Source organism: Oncorhynchus gorbuscha, linkage group LG11, assembly GCF_021184085.1.
Source record: "Oncorhynchus gorbuscha isolate QuinsamMale2020 ecotype Even-year linkage group LG11, OgorEven_v1.0, whole genome shotgun sequence".
Lineage (NCBI taxonomy): Eukaryota > Metazoa > Chordata > Actinopteri > Salmoniformes > Salmonidae > Oncorhynchus > Oncorhynchus gorbuscha.
In genome coordinates this window covers 84,563,949-84,579,476 of record NC_060183.1, presented here as the reverse complement: position 1 = coordinate 84,579,476, position 15,528 = coordinate 84,563,949, and the positions used below count along the sequence as shown (strand labels likewise).

The 15,528-nt window shown below is 41.7% G+C and overlaps 1 protein-coding gene across 5 annotated transcripts in view; it reads right to left on the bottom strand.

Moving 5' to 3' along the window:
- LOC123989566 (FSD1-like protein) overlaps window positions 1-15,528 on the bottom strand; it is a 78,429-nt gene that overhangs the window by 57,420 nt on the left and 5,481 nt on the right. For 2 of the 5 annotated variants that reach the window (XM_046290681.1, XM_046290680.1), the window contains exons 2-3: window positions 799-918; window positions 255-386 (exon numbers count right to left, since the gene is read on the bottom strand). In XM_046290681.1, coding sequence (XP_046146637.1) covers window positions 255-386; window positions 799-918 — 252 coding nt within the window. The remainder of the gene's footprint in view (window positions 1-254; window positions 387-798; window positions 919-15,528) is intronic. The other 3 variants (XM_046290682.1, XM_046290684.1, XM_046290683.1) reach the window with 3 other exon arrangements.

Genomic DNA, 15,528 nt, shown 5'->3' with positions numbered 1-15,528 from the left:
TCCTGTGTGTTGGGGTTTGGGTTAAGGTTGGGTTTAGGGTCAGGTACCTGTAGCTCGTGAGCCTTCTGGCCCCTTCCTGTTTGATGCTGTTGGGTTAGGGGTTAGGGGTCAGGTACCTGTAGCTCGTGAGCCTTCTGGCCCCTTCCTGTTTGATGCTGTTGGGTTAGGGGTCAGGTACCTGTAGCTTGTGAGCCTTCTGGCCCCTTCCTGTTTGATGCTGTTGGGTTAAGGGTTAGGGGTCAGGGGTCAGGTACCTGTATTTCCTGCGTCTTCTTGGCCCCTTCCTGTTTGATGGTGTTGATCATGCTCTCCTTCATCTCAACCAGGATGGTGAATAACCTGTCAAACTCCTCCTCCAGGTCGGACACCACCTGTGTGGAGTTCACCTGTCACAATCACACATATTGATTCATCTCTGCACCCGGAATCAATCTCTGCCTCACTACTCTATAGATTAACATTTCATATTTCATGATTTGATTGATTAATATGGCATATTTTGGAAGTTACTGTACAAAATTGTGATTTCACGGTTAATATTGCTTTATGTTGTGGTAGCCTAGTGGTTAGAGCGTTGGACTAGTAACCGGAAGGTTGCGAGTTCAAACCCCCGAGCTGACAAGGTACAAATCTGTCGTTCTGCCCCTGAACAGGCAGTTAACCCACTGTTCCCAGGCCGTCATTGAAAATAAGAATGTGTTCTTAACTGACTTGCCTAGTTAAATAAAGGGTATAAAAAAATAAAAAATAAAATAATGTAATTACATCATCCATTGTGAGTGTTATTATGTGTCTTACCTGGACACCGGCCAGAGAGTGACTAAGTGTTTCCATGAAGTTATGGACGTCCTCATTTTTATTGGCCAACGTGGTTATTATCCTTTGCAGGGCCTCCTGAAAGACAGACACATCATGTGTCTGCAATCCATCAATACATTGAAAATCCATCAATACATCGGCCTACTATTGTATTTCAGGCTAATCAATCACATTGTTCAAATTGCTTGTCAGGTTTGTTTCCGTGTTAGAAGAAGTTCACTCATGACCAGTTATAACCTCCCTCTATGTTCAGGACCCTGACTGACTGACTGTCCTCTAGGTTGCTACCATACGGCTCCTGCCCTGCCTCAGGCATAGGGAGAAATGGGACTGTGACTTCCTTACCATCATCAGAAGTGTCAGACAGAATCCACACAGCAGGATTACAATAAAGGGGCCAGACTAGTGTGATGCAAAAGACAAGGAGTAACTTATTATCAGGTAGTATACTAGCCGGTATAAGAACCTAGGTTTGATTACCAACAACGACGAGACGGCCTACAGGGAGGAGGTGAGGGCCCTCGGAGTGTGGTGTCAGGAAAATAACCTCACACTCAACGTCAACAAAACTAAGGAGATGATTGTGGACTTCAGGAAACAGCAGAGGGAACACCCCCCCTATCCACATCGATGGAACAGTAATATTGTAATATAATATTGTAATATTGTAATATATGCCATTTAGCAGACGCTTTTATCCAAAGCGACTTACAGTCATGTGTGCATACATTCTACGTATGGGTGGTCCCGGGGATCGAACCCACTACCCTGGCGTTACAAGCGCCATGCTCTACCAACTGAGCTACAGAAGGACAGTAGTGGAGAGGGTAGCTAGTTTTAAGTTCCTCGGCATACACATCACAGACAAACTGAATTGGTCCACTCACACTGACAGCGTCGTGAAGAAGGCGCAGCAGCGCCTCTTCAACCTCAGGAGGCTGAAGAAATTCGGCTTGTCACCAAAAGCACTCACAAACTTCTACAGATGCACAATCATGAGCATCCTGGCGGTCTGTATCACCACCTGGTACGGCAACTGCTCCGCCCTCAACCGTAAGGCTCTCCAGAGGGTAGTGAGGACTGCACAACGCATCACCGGGGGGCAAACTACCTGCCCTCCAGGACACCTACACCACCCGATGTTACAGGAAGGCCATAAAGATCATCAAGGACATCAACCACCCGAACCACTGCCTGTTCACCCCGCTATCATCCAGAAGGCGAGGTCAGTACAGGTGCATCAAAGCTGGGACCGAGAGACTGAAAAACAGCTTCTATCTCAAGGCCATCAGACTGTTAAACAGCCACCACTAACATTGAGTGGCTGCTGCCAACACACTGTCATTGACACTGACCCAACTCCAGCCACTTTAATAATGGGAATTGATGGGAAATGATGTAAATATATCACTAGCCACTTTAAACAATGCTACCTTATATAATGTTACTTACCCTACATTATTATCTCATCTTATATGCATATGTATATACTGTACTCTACATCATCGACTGCATCCTTATGTAATACATGTATCACTAGCCACTTTAACTATGCCACTTTGTTTACTTTGTCTACACACTCATCTCATATGTATATACTGTACTCGATACCATCTACTGTATGCTGCTCTGTACCATCACTCATTCATATATCCTTATGTACATATTCCTTATCCCCTTACACTGTGTATAAGACAGTAGTTTTGGAATTGTTAGTTAGATTACTTGTTGGTTATCACTGCATTGTCGGAACTAGAAGCACAAGCATTTCGCTACACTCGCATTAACATCTGCTAACCATGTGTATGTGACAAATAAAATTTGATTTGATTTAGATCTGGACCCCTCGTCCACTATTTTGTCCATACAGATTTACAGTGTGAGACAGAGACAATCTCTACCATGGTACCCAGCCAGGGCATCTCCAGCCACACAGCCAGGGCACCTCCAGTCAGGGCACCTCCAGCCAGGGCACCTCCAGCCTCACAGCCAGGGCACCTCCAGCCTCACAGCCAGGGCACCTCCAGCCACACAGCCAGGGCACCTCCAGCCACACAGCCAGGGCACCTCCAGGGCACCTCCAGCCACACAGCCAGTGCACCTCCAGGGCACCTCCAGCCACACAGCCAGTGCACCTCCAGGGCTCTCCAGCCACACAGCCAGGAAACCTCCAGCCAACCAGCCAGGGCACCTCCAGCCAGGGCACCTCCAGCCTCACAGCCAGGGCACCTCCAGGGCACCTCCAGCCACACAGCCAGGGCACCTCCAGCCACACAGCCAGGGTACCTCCAGCCACACAGCCAGGGCACCTCCAGCCACACAGCCAGGGCACCTCCAGCCACACAGCCAGGGCACCTCCAGCCACACAGCCAGGGCACCTCCAGCCACACAGCCAGGGCACCTCCAGCCACACAGCCAGGGCACCTCCAGCCAACCAGCCAGGGCACCTCCAGCCAACCAGCCAGGGCACCTCCAGCCAACCAGCCAGGGCACCTCCAGCCAAGGCATCTCCAGCCAACCAGCCAGGGCACCTCCAGCCAGGGCACCTCCAGCCAGGGCACCTCCAGCCAGGGCACCTCCAGCCAGGGCACCTCCAGCCAGGGCACCTCCAGCCAGGGCACCTCCAGCCTCACAGCCAGGGCACCTCCAGCCTCACAGCCAGGGCACCTCCAGCCTCACAGCCAGGGAACCTCCAGCCTCACAGCCAGGGAACCTCCAGCCTCACAGCCAGGGAACCTCCAGCCTCACAGCCAGGGCACCTCCACTCCAGCCTCACAGCCAGGGCACCTCCAGCCTCACAGCCAGGGCACCTCCAGCCTCACAGCCAGGGCACCTCCAGCCTCACAGCCAGGGCACCTCACAGCCAGGGCACCTCCAGCCTCACAGCCAGGGCACCTCCAGCCTCACAGCCAGGGCACCTCCAGCCTCACAGCCAGGGCACCTCCAGCCTCACAGCCAGGGCACCTCCAGCCTCACAGCCAGGGCACGTCCAGCCAGGGCACCTCCAGCCAGGGCACCTCCAGCCAGGGCACCTCCAGCCAGGGCACCTCCAGCCAACCAGCCAGGGCACCTCCAGGCTTCAGCGGCAGCGTTTCTGTACCGGCTGCCAGTGACAGATTCGTGATCAGCACATGCAGTTCCACGAGTCATTTAAAGCCCAGTGCTGTGTGTAGAGAGCTGACAAGCCTTCTGTTGAACTATGGCCGCACATAGTCCAGGCTACACATGATTTGTATAAATTTGCCCTAATTTTTCCTGTGTTTCTATAAAACGGAGTCATATTCAGTAACCCACATTATGATGAAATCACCCTAAAGGCTGGTTGTGAATGGCCTACATAACAAGTCATGCTGAAACCTCACAACTGCTCGACTCTCTACTTGGACTGCCTAGGGAATGGGAACCATGGTCGTTGTACTGTCTTCTATGTGGGTGGGTATCTGGCACCAACGCAGTGCCTGGGAACCCTAATCTTTATATAGTGCACAGGGGTCACGTTCGTGGAAAAAGGACCCATGAGCACCAACGTGTGACATTTATAAGGAGCATATCAAATTGGGTGTCAAATGAACGATACGAGTTTATTTTTTTTTTTTTGGGGGGGATTAAGGCGTATAAATATAATAATAATAATAATATAAATAATATATGCCATTTAGCAGACGCTTTTATCCAAAGCGACTTACAGTCATGTGTGCATACATTCTACGTATGGGTGGTCCCGGGAATCGAACCCACTACCCTGGCGTTACAAGCGCCATGCTCTACCAACTCTACCAACTGAGCTACAGAAGGACCACGAGATATAAGACCCCTGACATCAAAACACCACCATGTTGAAGTCCCCTGACATCAAAACACCATGTTGAAGACCCCTGACATCAAAACACCATGTTGAAGACCCCTGACATCAAAACACCATGTTGAAGACCCCTGACATCAAAACACCACCATGTTGAAGTCCCCTGACATCAAAACACCATGTTGAAGACCCCTGACATCAAAACACCATGTTGAAGACCCCTGACATCAAAACACCACCATGTTGAAGACCCCTGACATCAAAACACCACCATGTTGAAGTCCCCTGACATCAAAACACCATGTTGAAGTCCCCTGACATCAAAACACCACCATGTTGAAGACCCCTGACATCAAAACACCATGTTGAAGTCCCCTGACATCAAAACACCACCATGTTGAAGTCCCCTGACATCAAAACACCATGTTGAAGACCCCTGACATCAAAACACCATGAAGACCCCTGACATCAAAACACCACCATGTTGAAGACCCCTGACATCAAAACACCATGTTGAAGTCCCCTGACATCAAAACACCATGTTGAAGTCCCCTGACATCAAAACACCATGTTGAAGACCCCTGACATCAAAACACCATGAAGACCCCTGACATCAAAACACCATGAAGACCCCTGACATCAAAACACCACCATGTTGAAGACCCCTGACATCAAAACACCATGTTGAAGACCCCTGACATCAAAACACCATGTTGAAGTCCCCTGACATCAAAACACCATGTTGAAGTCCCCTGACATCAAAACACCATGAAGACCCCTGACATCAAAACACCATGAAGACCCCTGACATCAAAACACCATGAAGACCCCTGACATCAAAACACCATGAAGACCCCTGACATCAAAACACCACCATGTTGAAGACCCCTGACATCAAAACACCATGTTGAAGTCCCCTGACATCAAAACACCATGAAGACCCCTGACATCAAAACACCATGTTGAAGACCCTGACATCAAAACACCACCATGTTGAAGACCCCTGACATCAAAACACCACCATGTTGAAGTCCCCTGACATCAAAACACCATGAAGACCCCTGACATCAAAACACCATGAAGACCCCTGACATCAAAACACCACCATGTTGAAGTCCCCTGACATCAAAACACCATGTTGAAGACCCCTGACATCAAAACACCACCATGTTGAAGACCCCTGACATCAAAACACCATGAAGACCCCTGACATCAAAACACCACCATGTTGAAGACCCCTGACATCAAAACACCATGTTGAAGTCCCCTGACATCAAAACACCATGAAGACCCCTGACATCAAAACACCATGTTGAAGACCCTGACATCAAAACACCACCATGTTGAAGTCCCCTGACATCAAAACACCATGAAGACCCCTGACATCAAAACACCATGAAGACCCCTGACATCAAAACACCACCATGTTGAAGTCCCCTGACATCAAAACACCATGTTGAAGACCCCTGACATCAAAACACCATGAAGACCCCTGACATCAAAACACCCCCTGCCAACTAATATCAACACTTAAATTTCCATTTAAGAAACATTGCCTTGTAATTCTGTTACCAAAAACCCAGATACTGTATTTTTAAGATTTTTTCTAACTTCTCTCCCTCAGGAGGGAGGAAAAAGTTCACAGAAGTAACAAGTAAAGCTAGACCTACCAATTAGTTAGTGTATTTACTAATATACATTTTTATTTATTAAAAGTCTTAATTCTGATACCAAATCGGTAACAGAATAACAGACCAATCAGTAATGGTATTACTGCAGTTGAACTGGCTACAGTGGGAACTAATAGTGTCTCCTGCTACTGTCCTCCCTTCCACGATACTGAAATCTACTGAACTGTACTGAAATCTACTGAACTGTACTACTGTACTGAAATCTACTGAACTGTACTACTGTACTGAAATCTACTACTGAACTGTACTGAAATCTACTGAACTGTACTACTGTACTGAAATCTACTGAACTGTACTGAAATCTACTGAACTGTACTGAAATCTACTGAACTGTACTACTGTACTGAAATCTACTGTACTGTACTACTGTACTGAACTGTACTACTGAACTGTACTGAACTGTACTGAAATCTACCGAAATGTACTACTGTACTGAAATCTACTGAACTGTACTGAAATCTACTGAACTGTACTGAAATCTACTGTACTGTACTACTGTACTGAACTGTACTGAAATCTACTGAACTGTACTGAAATCTACTGTACTGTACTGAAATCTACTGTACTGAAATCTACTGAACTGTACTGAAATCTACTGTACTGTACTACTGTACTGAACTGTACTGAAATCTACTGTACTGTACTGAAATCTACTGAACTGTACTGAAATCTACTGAACTGTACTGAACTGTACTGTACTGAACTGTACTGAAATCTACTGAACTGTACTACTGTACTACTGTACTGAAATCTACTGAAATGTACTGAAATCTACTGAACTGTACTACTGTACTACTGTACTGAACTGTACTGAAATCTACTGAAATGTACTGAAATCTACTGAACTGTACTACTGTACTGAACTGTACTGTACTGAAATCTACTGAACTGTACTACTGTACTGAACTGTACTGAACTGTACTGTACTGAACTGTACTGAAATCTACTGAACTGTACTACTGAACTGAAATCTACTGAACGGTACTACTGTACTGAACTGTACTACTGTACTGAACTGTACTGAAATCTACTGAACTGTACTACTGTACTGAAATATACTGTACTGTACTACTGTACTACTGTACTGAACTGTACTGAAATCTACTGAACTGTACAACTGTACTGAAATCTACTGTACTGTACTACTGTACTACTGTACTGAAATCTACTGAACTGTACTACTGTACTACTGTACTGAACTGTACTACTGTACTGAACTGTACTGAAATCTACTGAACTGTACTACTGTACTGAACTGTACTGAAATCTACTGAACTGTACTGAAATCTACTGAACTGTACTACTGTACTACTGTACTGAACTGTACTGAAATCTACTGAACTGTACTGAAATCTACTGAACTGTACTACTGTACTGAACTGTACTGTACTGAACTGTACTGAAATCTACTGAACTGTACTGAAATCTACTGAACTGTACTACTGTACTGAACTGTACTGAACTCTACTGAACTGTACTGAAATCTACTGAACTGTACTACTGTACTGAACTGTACTACTGAACTGTACTGAACTGTACTGAAATCTACTGAACTGTACTGAACTGTACTACTGTACTGAACTGTACTACTGAACTGTACTGAACTGTACTACTGTACTGAACTGTACTACTGAACTGTACTGAACTGTACTGAAATCTACTGAACTGTACTGAAATCTACTGAACTGTACTACTGTACTGAAATCTACCGAAATGTACTACTGTACTGAACTGTACTGAACTGTACTGAACTGTACTGTACTACTGTACTGAACTGTACTGAAATCTACTGAACTGTACTACTGTACTGAACTGTACTGAACTGTACTGTACTGAACTGTAATGAAATCTACTGAACTGTACTACTGTACTGAAATCTACTGTACTGTACTACTGTACTGAACTGTACTACTGAACTGTACTGAACTGTACTGAAATCTACCGAAATGTACTACTGTACTGAAATCTACTGAACTGTACTGAAATCTACTGTACTGTACTGAAATCTACTGTACTGTACTACTGTACTGAACTGTACTGAAATCTACTGAACTGTACTGAAATCTACTGTACTGTACTGAAATCTACTGTACTGAAATCTACTGTACTGAAATCTACTGAAATCTACTGTACTGAAATCTACTGTACTGAACTGTACTGAACTGTACTGAAATCTACTGTACTGTACTGAAATCTACTGAACTGTACTACTGTACTGAACTGTACTGTACTGAACTGTACTGAAATCTACTGAACTGTACTACTGTACTACTGTACTGAAATCTACTGAACTGTACTGAAATCTACTGAACTGTACTACTGTACTACTGTACTGAACTGTACTGAAATCTACTGAAATGTACTGAAATCTACTGAACTGTACTACTGTACTGAACTGTACTGTACTGAAATCTACTGAACTGTACTACTGTACTGAACTGTACTGAACTGTACTGTACTGAACTGTACTGAAATCTACTGAACTGTACTACTGAACTGAAATCTACTGAACGGTACTACTGTACTGAACTGTACTACTGTACTGAACTGTACTGAAATCTACTGAACTGTACTACTGTACTGAAATATACTGTACTGTACTACTGTACTACTGTACTGAACTGTACTGAAATCTACTGAACTGTACAACTGTACTGAAATCTACTGTACTGTACTACTGTACTGAAATCTACTGAACTGTACTACTGTACTACTGTACTGAACTGTACTACTGTACTGAACTGTACTGAAATCTACTGAACTGTACTACTGTACTGAACTGTACTGAAATCTACTGAACTGTACTGAAATCTACTGAACTGTACTACTGTACTACTGTACTGAACTGTACTGAAATCTACTGAACTGTACTACTGTACTGAAATCTACTGAAATGTACTACTGTACTGAACTGTACTGAACTGAACTGTACTGAAATCTACTGAACTGTACTGAAATCTACTGAACTGTACTACTGTACTGAACTGTACTGAACTCTACTGAACTGTACTGAAATCTACTGAACTGTACTACTGTACTGAAAACTGAACTACTGAACTCTACTGAACTGTACTGAAATCTACTGAACTGTGACACTGAACTGTACTACTGTACTAAACTGAACTGTACTACTGAACTGTACTGAACTGTACTACTGTACTGAAACTACTGAACTGTGTACTGAAATCTGAACTGTACTGAAATCTACTGAACTGTACTGAATCTACAGAACTGAACTGTACTGAACTGTACTGAAATCTACCGAAATGTACTACTGTACTGAACTGTACTGAACTGTACTGAAAACTGTACTGTACTACTGTACTGAACTGTACTGAAATCTACTGAACTGTACTACTGTACTGAACTGTACTGAACTGTACTGTACTGAACTGTAATGAAATCTACTGAACTGTACTACTGTACTGAAATCTACTGAACTGTACTGAAATCTACTGAACTGTACTGAAATCTACTGAACTGTACTGAAATCTACTGAACTGTACTGACATCTACAGAACTGTACTACTGTACTGAACTGTACTGTACTGAACTGTACTGAAATCTACTGAACTGTACTGAAATCTACTGAACTGTACTGAAATCTACTGAACTGTACTGAAATCTACTGAACTGTACTGAAATCTACTGAACTGTACTACTGTACTGAACTGTACTACTGAACTGTACTGAACTGTACTGAAATCTACTGAACTGTACTGAACTGTACTACTGTACTGAACTGTAGTACATGAACTGTACTGAACTGTACTACTGTACTGAACTGTCTACTACTGAACTGTCACTGAACTGTACTGAAATCTACTGAAATGACTGAAATCTAATTTTGAACTGTACTAGTTTGTACTGAAATCTACTCCAGAAATTGTACTGAATTGCAATTACTGAACTGTACTGAACTGTACTGAACTGTCACTGTACTACTGTAAAGAACTGTACTGGAAATCTACTGAACTGAATCTAAATGTTATTTGTAACTGGTACTGAACTGTCATTGTATTTCTGAACTGTATTGAAATCTATTGAACTGTCATTGTGGTCTATTTCTGGTATTGAAATCTACTGAACTGTTCTCATTGTACTGTCAAATCTATTGTGAACTGTACTGAAATCTATTTGAACTGTACTGTCATCTGTGGTCAGAACTGTACATTGTGGTCATCTACTGAACTGTACTGAAATCTACCGAAATGTATTTCATTGTACTGTATTGAAATCTTGTGAACTGTACTGAAATCTACTGAACTGTACTGACATCTACAGAACTGTACTGAAATCTTGTGAACATTGTGGTCATTGAAATCTACTGAACTGTATTTCATTGAAATCTACTGTCAACTGTCATTGAAATCTACTTTCATTGTTCTATTGTATTTCTGAAATCTATTTCATTGTGGAACTGTCATTGTATTTCAATCTACTGAATTGTGGTCATTGAAATCTACTGAACTGTATTTCATTGTGGTCAAATCTACTGAACTGTTGCCATCACATTGCTGTCAGAGTTCATGTCACACATTGGGAAGAAGAAGGACTATTTCATTGTGGTCATTGTGGTCACTAGTTATGGTCTTGTATTTCATTGTGGTCATTCCTGTCAATGCATCAGTCATTGTGGTCAAAAGTTTGGAGAATGACACAAATATTAATTTTCAAAGTCTGTCATTGCCTCAGTTTGTATGATGGCAATTTGCATATACTCCAGAATATTATGAAGAGTGACCAGATGAATTGCAATTAATTTGTGTCTTTCTGAAAACTTTTGGTCATTGTCATTGTATTTCATTGTGGTCATTGTATTGTGACTGGTCAATGTTGCATTACCTGAAAGAACTGCAATGGAAATAAGCCTTAGGGGTCTAAATGAATCTAAATGTTCATTTGTATTTCATTGTGGTCATTGTATTTCATTGTGGTCATTGTGGTCATTGTGGTCATTGTGGTCATTGTGGTCATTGTATTTCATTGTGGTCATTGTATTTCATTGTGGTCATTGTGGTCATTGTGGTCATTGTGGTCATTGTGGTCATTGTGGTCATTGTATTTCATTGTGGTCATTGTATTTCATTGTGGTCATTGTGGTCATTGTGGTCATTGTGGTCATTGTGGTCATTGTGGTCATTGTATGTCATTGTGGTCATTGTATTTCATTGTGGTCATTGTATTTCATTGTGGTCATTGTGGTCATTGTGGTCATTGTGGTCATTGTGGTCATTGTGGTCATTTGTCATTGTTCATTTGTGGTCATTGTATTTCATTTGTCATTGTATTTCATTGTCATTGTGGTCATTGTGGTCATTGTGGTCATTGGTCATTGTGGTCATTGTGGTCATTGTATTTCATTGTGGTCATTGTGGTCATTGTGGTCATTGTCATTGTCATTGTATTTCATTGTGGTCATTGTATTTCATTGTGGTCATTGTGGTCATTGTGGTCATTGTGGTCATTGTGGTCATTTGGTCATTGTGGTCATTGTGGTCATTGTGGTCATTTGTATTGCATTGTGGTCATTGTATTTCATTGTGGTCATTGTGGTCATTGTGGTCATTGTTGTCATTGTTGTCATGTCATTGTGGTCATTGTCATTTTCATTGTCATTTGGTCATTGTTCATTGTCATTGTATTTCATTGTGGTCATTGTATTTCATTGTCATTGGTCATTGTATTTCATTGTGTCATTGTCATTGTGGTCATTGTGGTCATTGTATTTCATTGTGGTCATTGTATTTCATTGTGGTCATTGTGGTCATTGTGGTCATTGTGGTCATTGTATTTCATTGTGGTCATTGTGGTCATTGTGGTCATTGTATTTCATTGTGGTCATTGTGGTCATTGTGGTCATTGTATTTCATTGTGGTCATTGTGGTCATTGTGGTCATTGTATTTCATTGTGGTCATTGTATGTCATTGTGGTCATTGTGGTCATTGTGGTCATTGTGGTCATTGTGGTCATTGTGGTCATTGTGGTCATTGTGGTCATTGTCATTGTGTCATTGTGGTCATTTGTCATTGTCATTGTGGTCATTGTATGTCATTGTGGTCATTGTGGTCATTGTGGTCATTTTCATTGTGGTCATTGTATTTCATTGTGGTCATTGTATTTCATTTGGTGGTCATTGTGGTCATTGTGTCATTGTCATTGTGGTCATTGTGGTCATTGTGGTCATTGTGGTCATTGTGGTCATTGTATGTCATTGTGGTCATTGTGGTCATTGTATGTCATTGTGGTCATTGTATGTCATTGTGGTCATTGTATGTCATTGTGGTCATTGTGGTCATTGTGGTCATTGTGGTCATTGTGGTCATTGTCATTGTCATTGTATTTCATTGTGGTCATTGTCATTGTCATTTGGTCATGTCATTGTATTTCATTGTGGTCATTGTATTTCATTGTGGTCATTGTGGTCATTGTGGTCATTGTATTTCATTGTGGTCATTGTGGTCATTGTGGTCATTGTGGTCATTGTATTTCATTGTGGTCATTGTGGTCATTGTGGTCATTTCATTGTGGTCATTGTGGTCATTGTATTTCATTGTGGTCATTGTATGTCATTGTGGTCATTGTGGTCATTGTGGTCATTGTATTTCATTGTGGTCATTTGTCATTGTATTTCATTGTGGTCATTGTATTTCATTGTGGTCATTGTGGTCATTGTGGTCATTGTATTTCATTGTGGTCATTGTGGTCATTGTATTTCATTGTGGTCATTGTATTTCATTGTGGTCATTGTATTTCATTGTGGTCATTGTGGTCATTGTGGTCATTGTCATTGTGGTCATTGTGGTCATTGTGGTCATTGTGGTCATTGTATTTCATTGTGGTCATTGTGGTCATTGTGGTCATTTGTCATTCATTGGTCATTGGTCATTGTGGTCATTGTATTTCATTGTGGTCATTGTGGTCATTGTATTTCATTGTGGTCATTGTATGGTCATTGTGGTCATTGGTCATTGTGGTCATTGTGGTCATTGTGGTCATTGTGGTCATTGTGGTCATTGTATTGTCATTGTGGTCATTTGTCATTGTTCATTGTGGTCATTGTGGTCATTTGTCATTTGTCATTGTGGTCATTGTATTTCATTGTGGTCATTGTATTTCATTGTGGTCATTGTGGTCATTGTGGTCATTTGGTCATTGTGGTCATTGTATTTCATTGTGGTCATTGTGGTCATTGTGGTCATTGTGTCATTTCATTGTGGTCATTGTGGTCATTGTGGTCATTGTATTTCATTGTCATTGTGGTCATTGTGGTCATTGTGGTCATTGTGGTCATTGTGGTCATTGTGGTCATTTTCATTGTGGTCATTGTATTTCATTGTGGTCATTGTGGTCATTGTATTTCATTGTGGTCATTTGTATTTCATTGTGGTCATTGTATTTCATTTCATTGTGGTCATTGTATTTCATTGTGGTCATTGTGGTCATTGTGGTCATTGTGGTCATTGTATTTCATTGTGGTCATTGTCATTGTGGTCATTGTGGTCATTGTATTTCATTGTGGTCATTGTATTTCATTGTGGTCATTGTATTTCATTGTGGTCATTGTGGTCATTGTATTTCATTGTGGTCATTGTATTTCATTGTGGTCATTGTATTTCATTGTGGTCATTGTATTTCATTGTGGTCATTGTGGTCATTGTATTTCATTGTGGTCATTGTGGTCATTGTGGTCATTGTGGTCATTGTGGTCATTGTATTTCATTGTGGTCATTGTGGTCATTGTATTTCATTGTGGTCATTGTGGTCATTGTGGTCATTGTATTTCATTGTGGTCATTGTGGTCATTGTGGTCATTGTATTTCATTGTGGTCATTGTTCATCATATTATTCATTGTGGTCATTGTATTTCATTGTGGAAATTGTGGTCATTGAATTGTGGTCAGAAACCTTCATTGGGCTTTCATTATTGTATTCATTACATTCTGTGTATGTCATTTAGTCATTGTAATCATGGTCAATGTCATGGTACATTGTGGTCATTGGAGTCACAGTACATGGTCATTGTATTTCATTGTAGTCATTGTCTCATTGATCATTGTGGTCATTGTGGTCATTGTGGTCATTGTATTTCATTGTGGTCATTGTGGTCAATGTATCACTACATGTCATTAATTGGAGTCATTGTGGTCAGTGGTCATGGTCAGCCTATCAGACAGTCTAAGATATTGTGGTCACCACACATTGTGGTCATTGTGGTCAATGTATACTACATGTTAATGGAGCCCACATTGTATTTCATTGGTCAGCCTATAGACAGTCTAAGATCATTGTGGTCATTGGTCACCACACACACCATTGTGTCATTGTACTGTCATTGTTATTGGAGTCATTGTATGTCATGGTCAGTCCTATAGTCATTGTCTATTGATGGTCATTGTATGTCATTGTGGTCACATTGTATTCAATGTATTTGTACTACATGTTAATGGAGTCATTGTGGTCATTGTATTTCATGGTCAGTATAGACATTGTGGTCAGATACCCACCATGTCATTGTGGTCAATGTATATTTCATTGTGTACATGTTCAATGGAGCCCATTGTGGTCAGTACATGGTCAGTCATTATAGACATTGTCTAAGATATTTCATTGTGGTCATTGTGGTCATTGTGGTCATTGTGGTCAATGTATATTGTACATGTTAATTGGAGTCACAGTATTTCATGGTCATTGTGGTCAGACAGTCTCATTGATGGTCATTGTGGTCACATTTCATTGTGGTCAATGTATATTGTGGTCTACATGTTAATGGGTCCCATTTCAGTGGTCATGGTCAGCCTATAGACAGTCATTAAGTCATATTTCACCACACATTTCACCAATGTATACTACATGTTAATGGAGCCCATTTCATTGTATTTCATGGTCAGCCTATCATTGATTTCATTGTCTCAAGATCATTGTGGTCATTGTATTTCATTGTGGTCATTGTATTTCATTGTGGTGTATTTCATTGTGGTCATCAATGTATACTACATGTTAATGGTCAGTCATTGTGGTCATTGTATTTCATGGTCAGTCATTGTGGTCTATAGACAGTCTAAGATGGTCACCACATTTCATTGTGGTCATTGTGGTCAATGTATACTACATGTTATTGGAGTCCCATTTTCATTGTGGTCATGGTCAGTATCAGACAGTCTATTTCATTGTGGTCATTGTATTTCATTGTGGTCATTGTGGTCATTGTATTT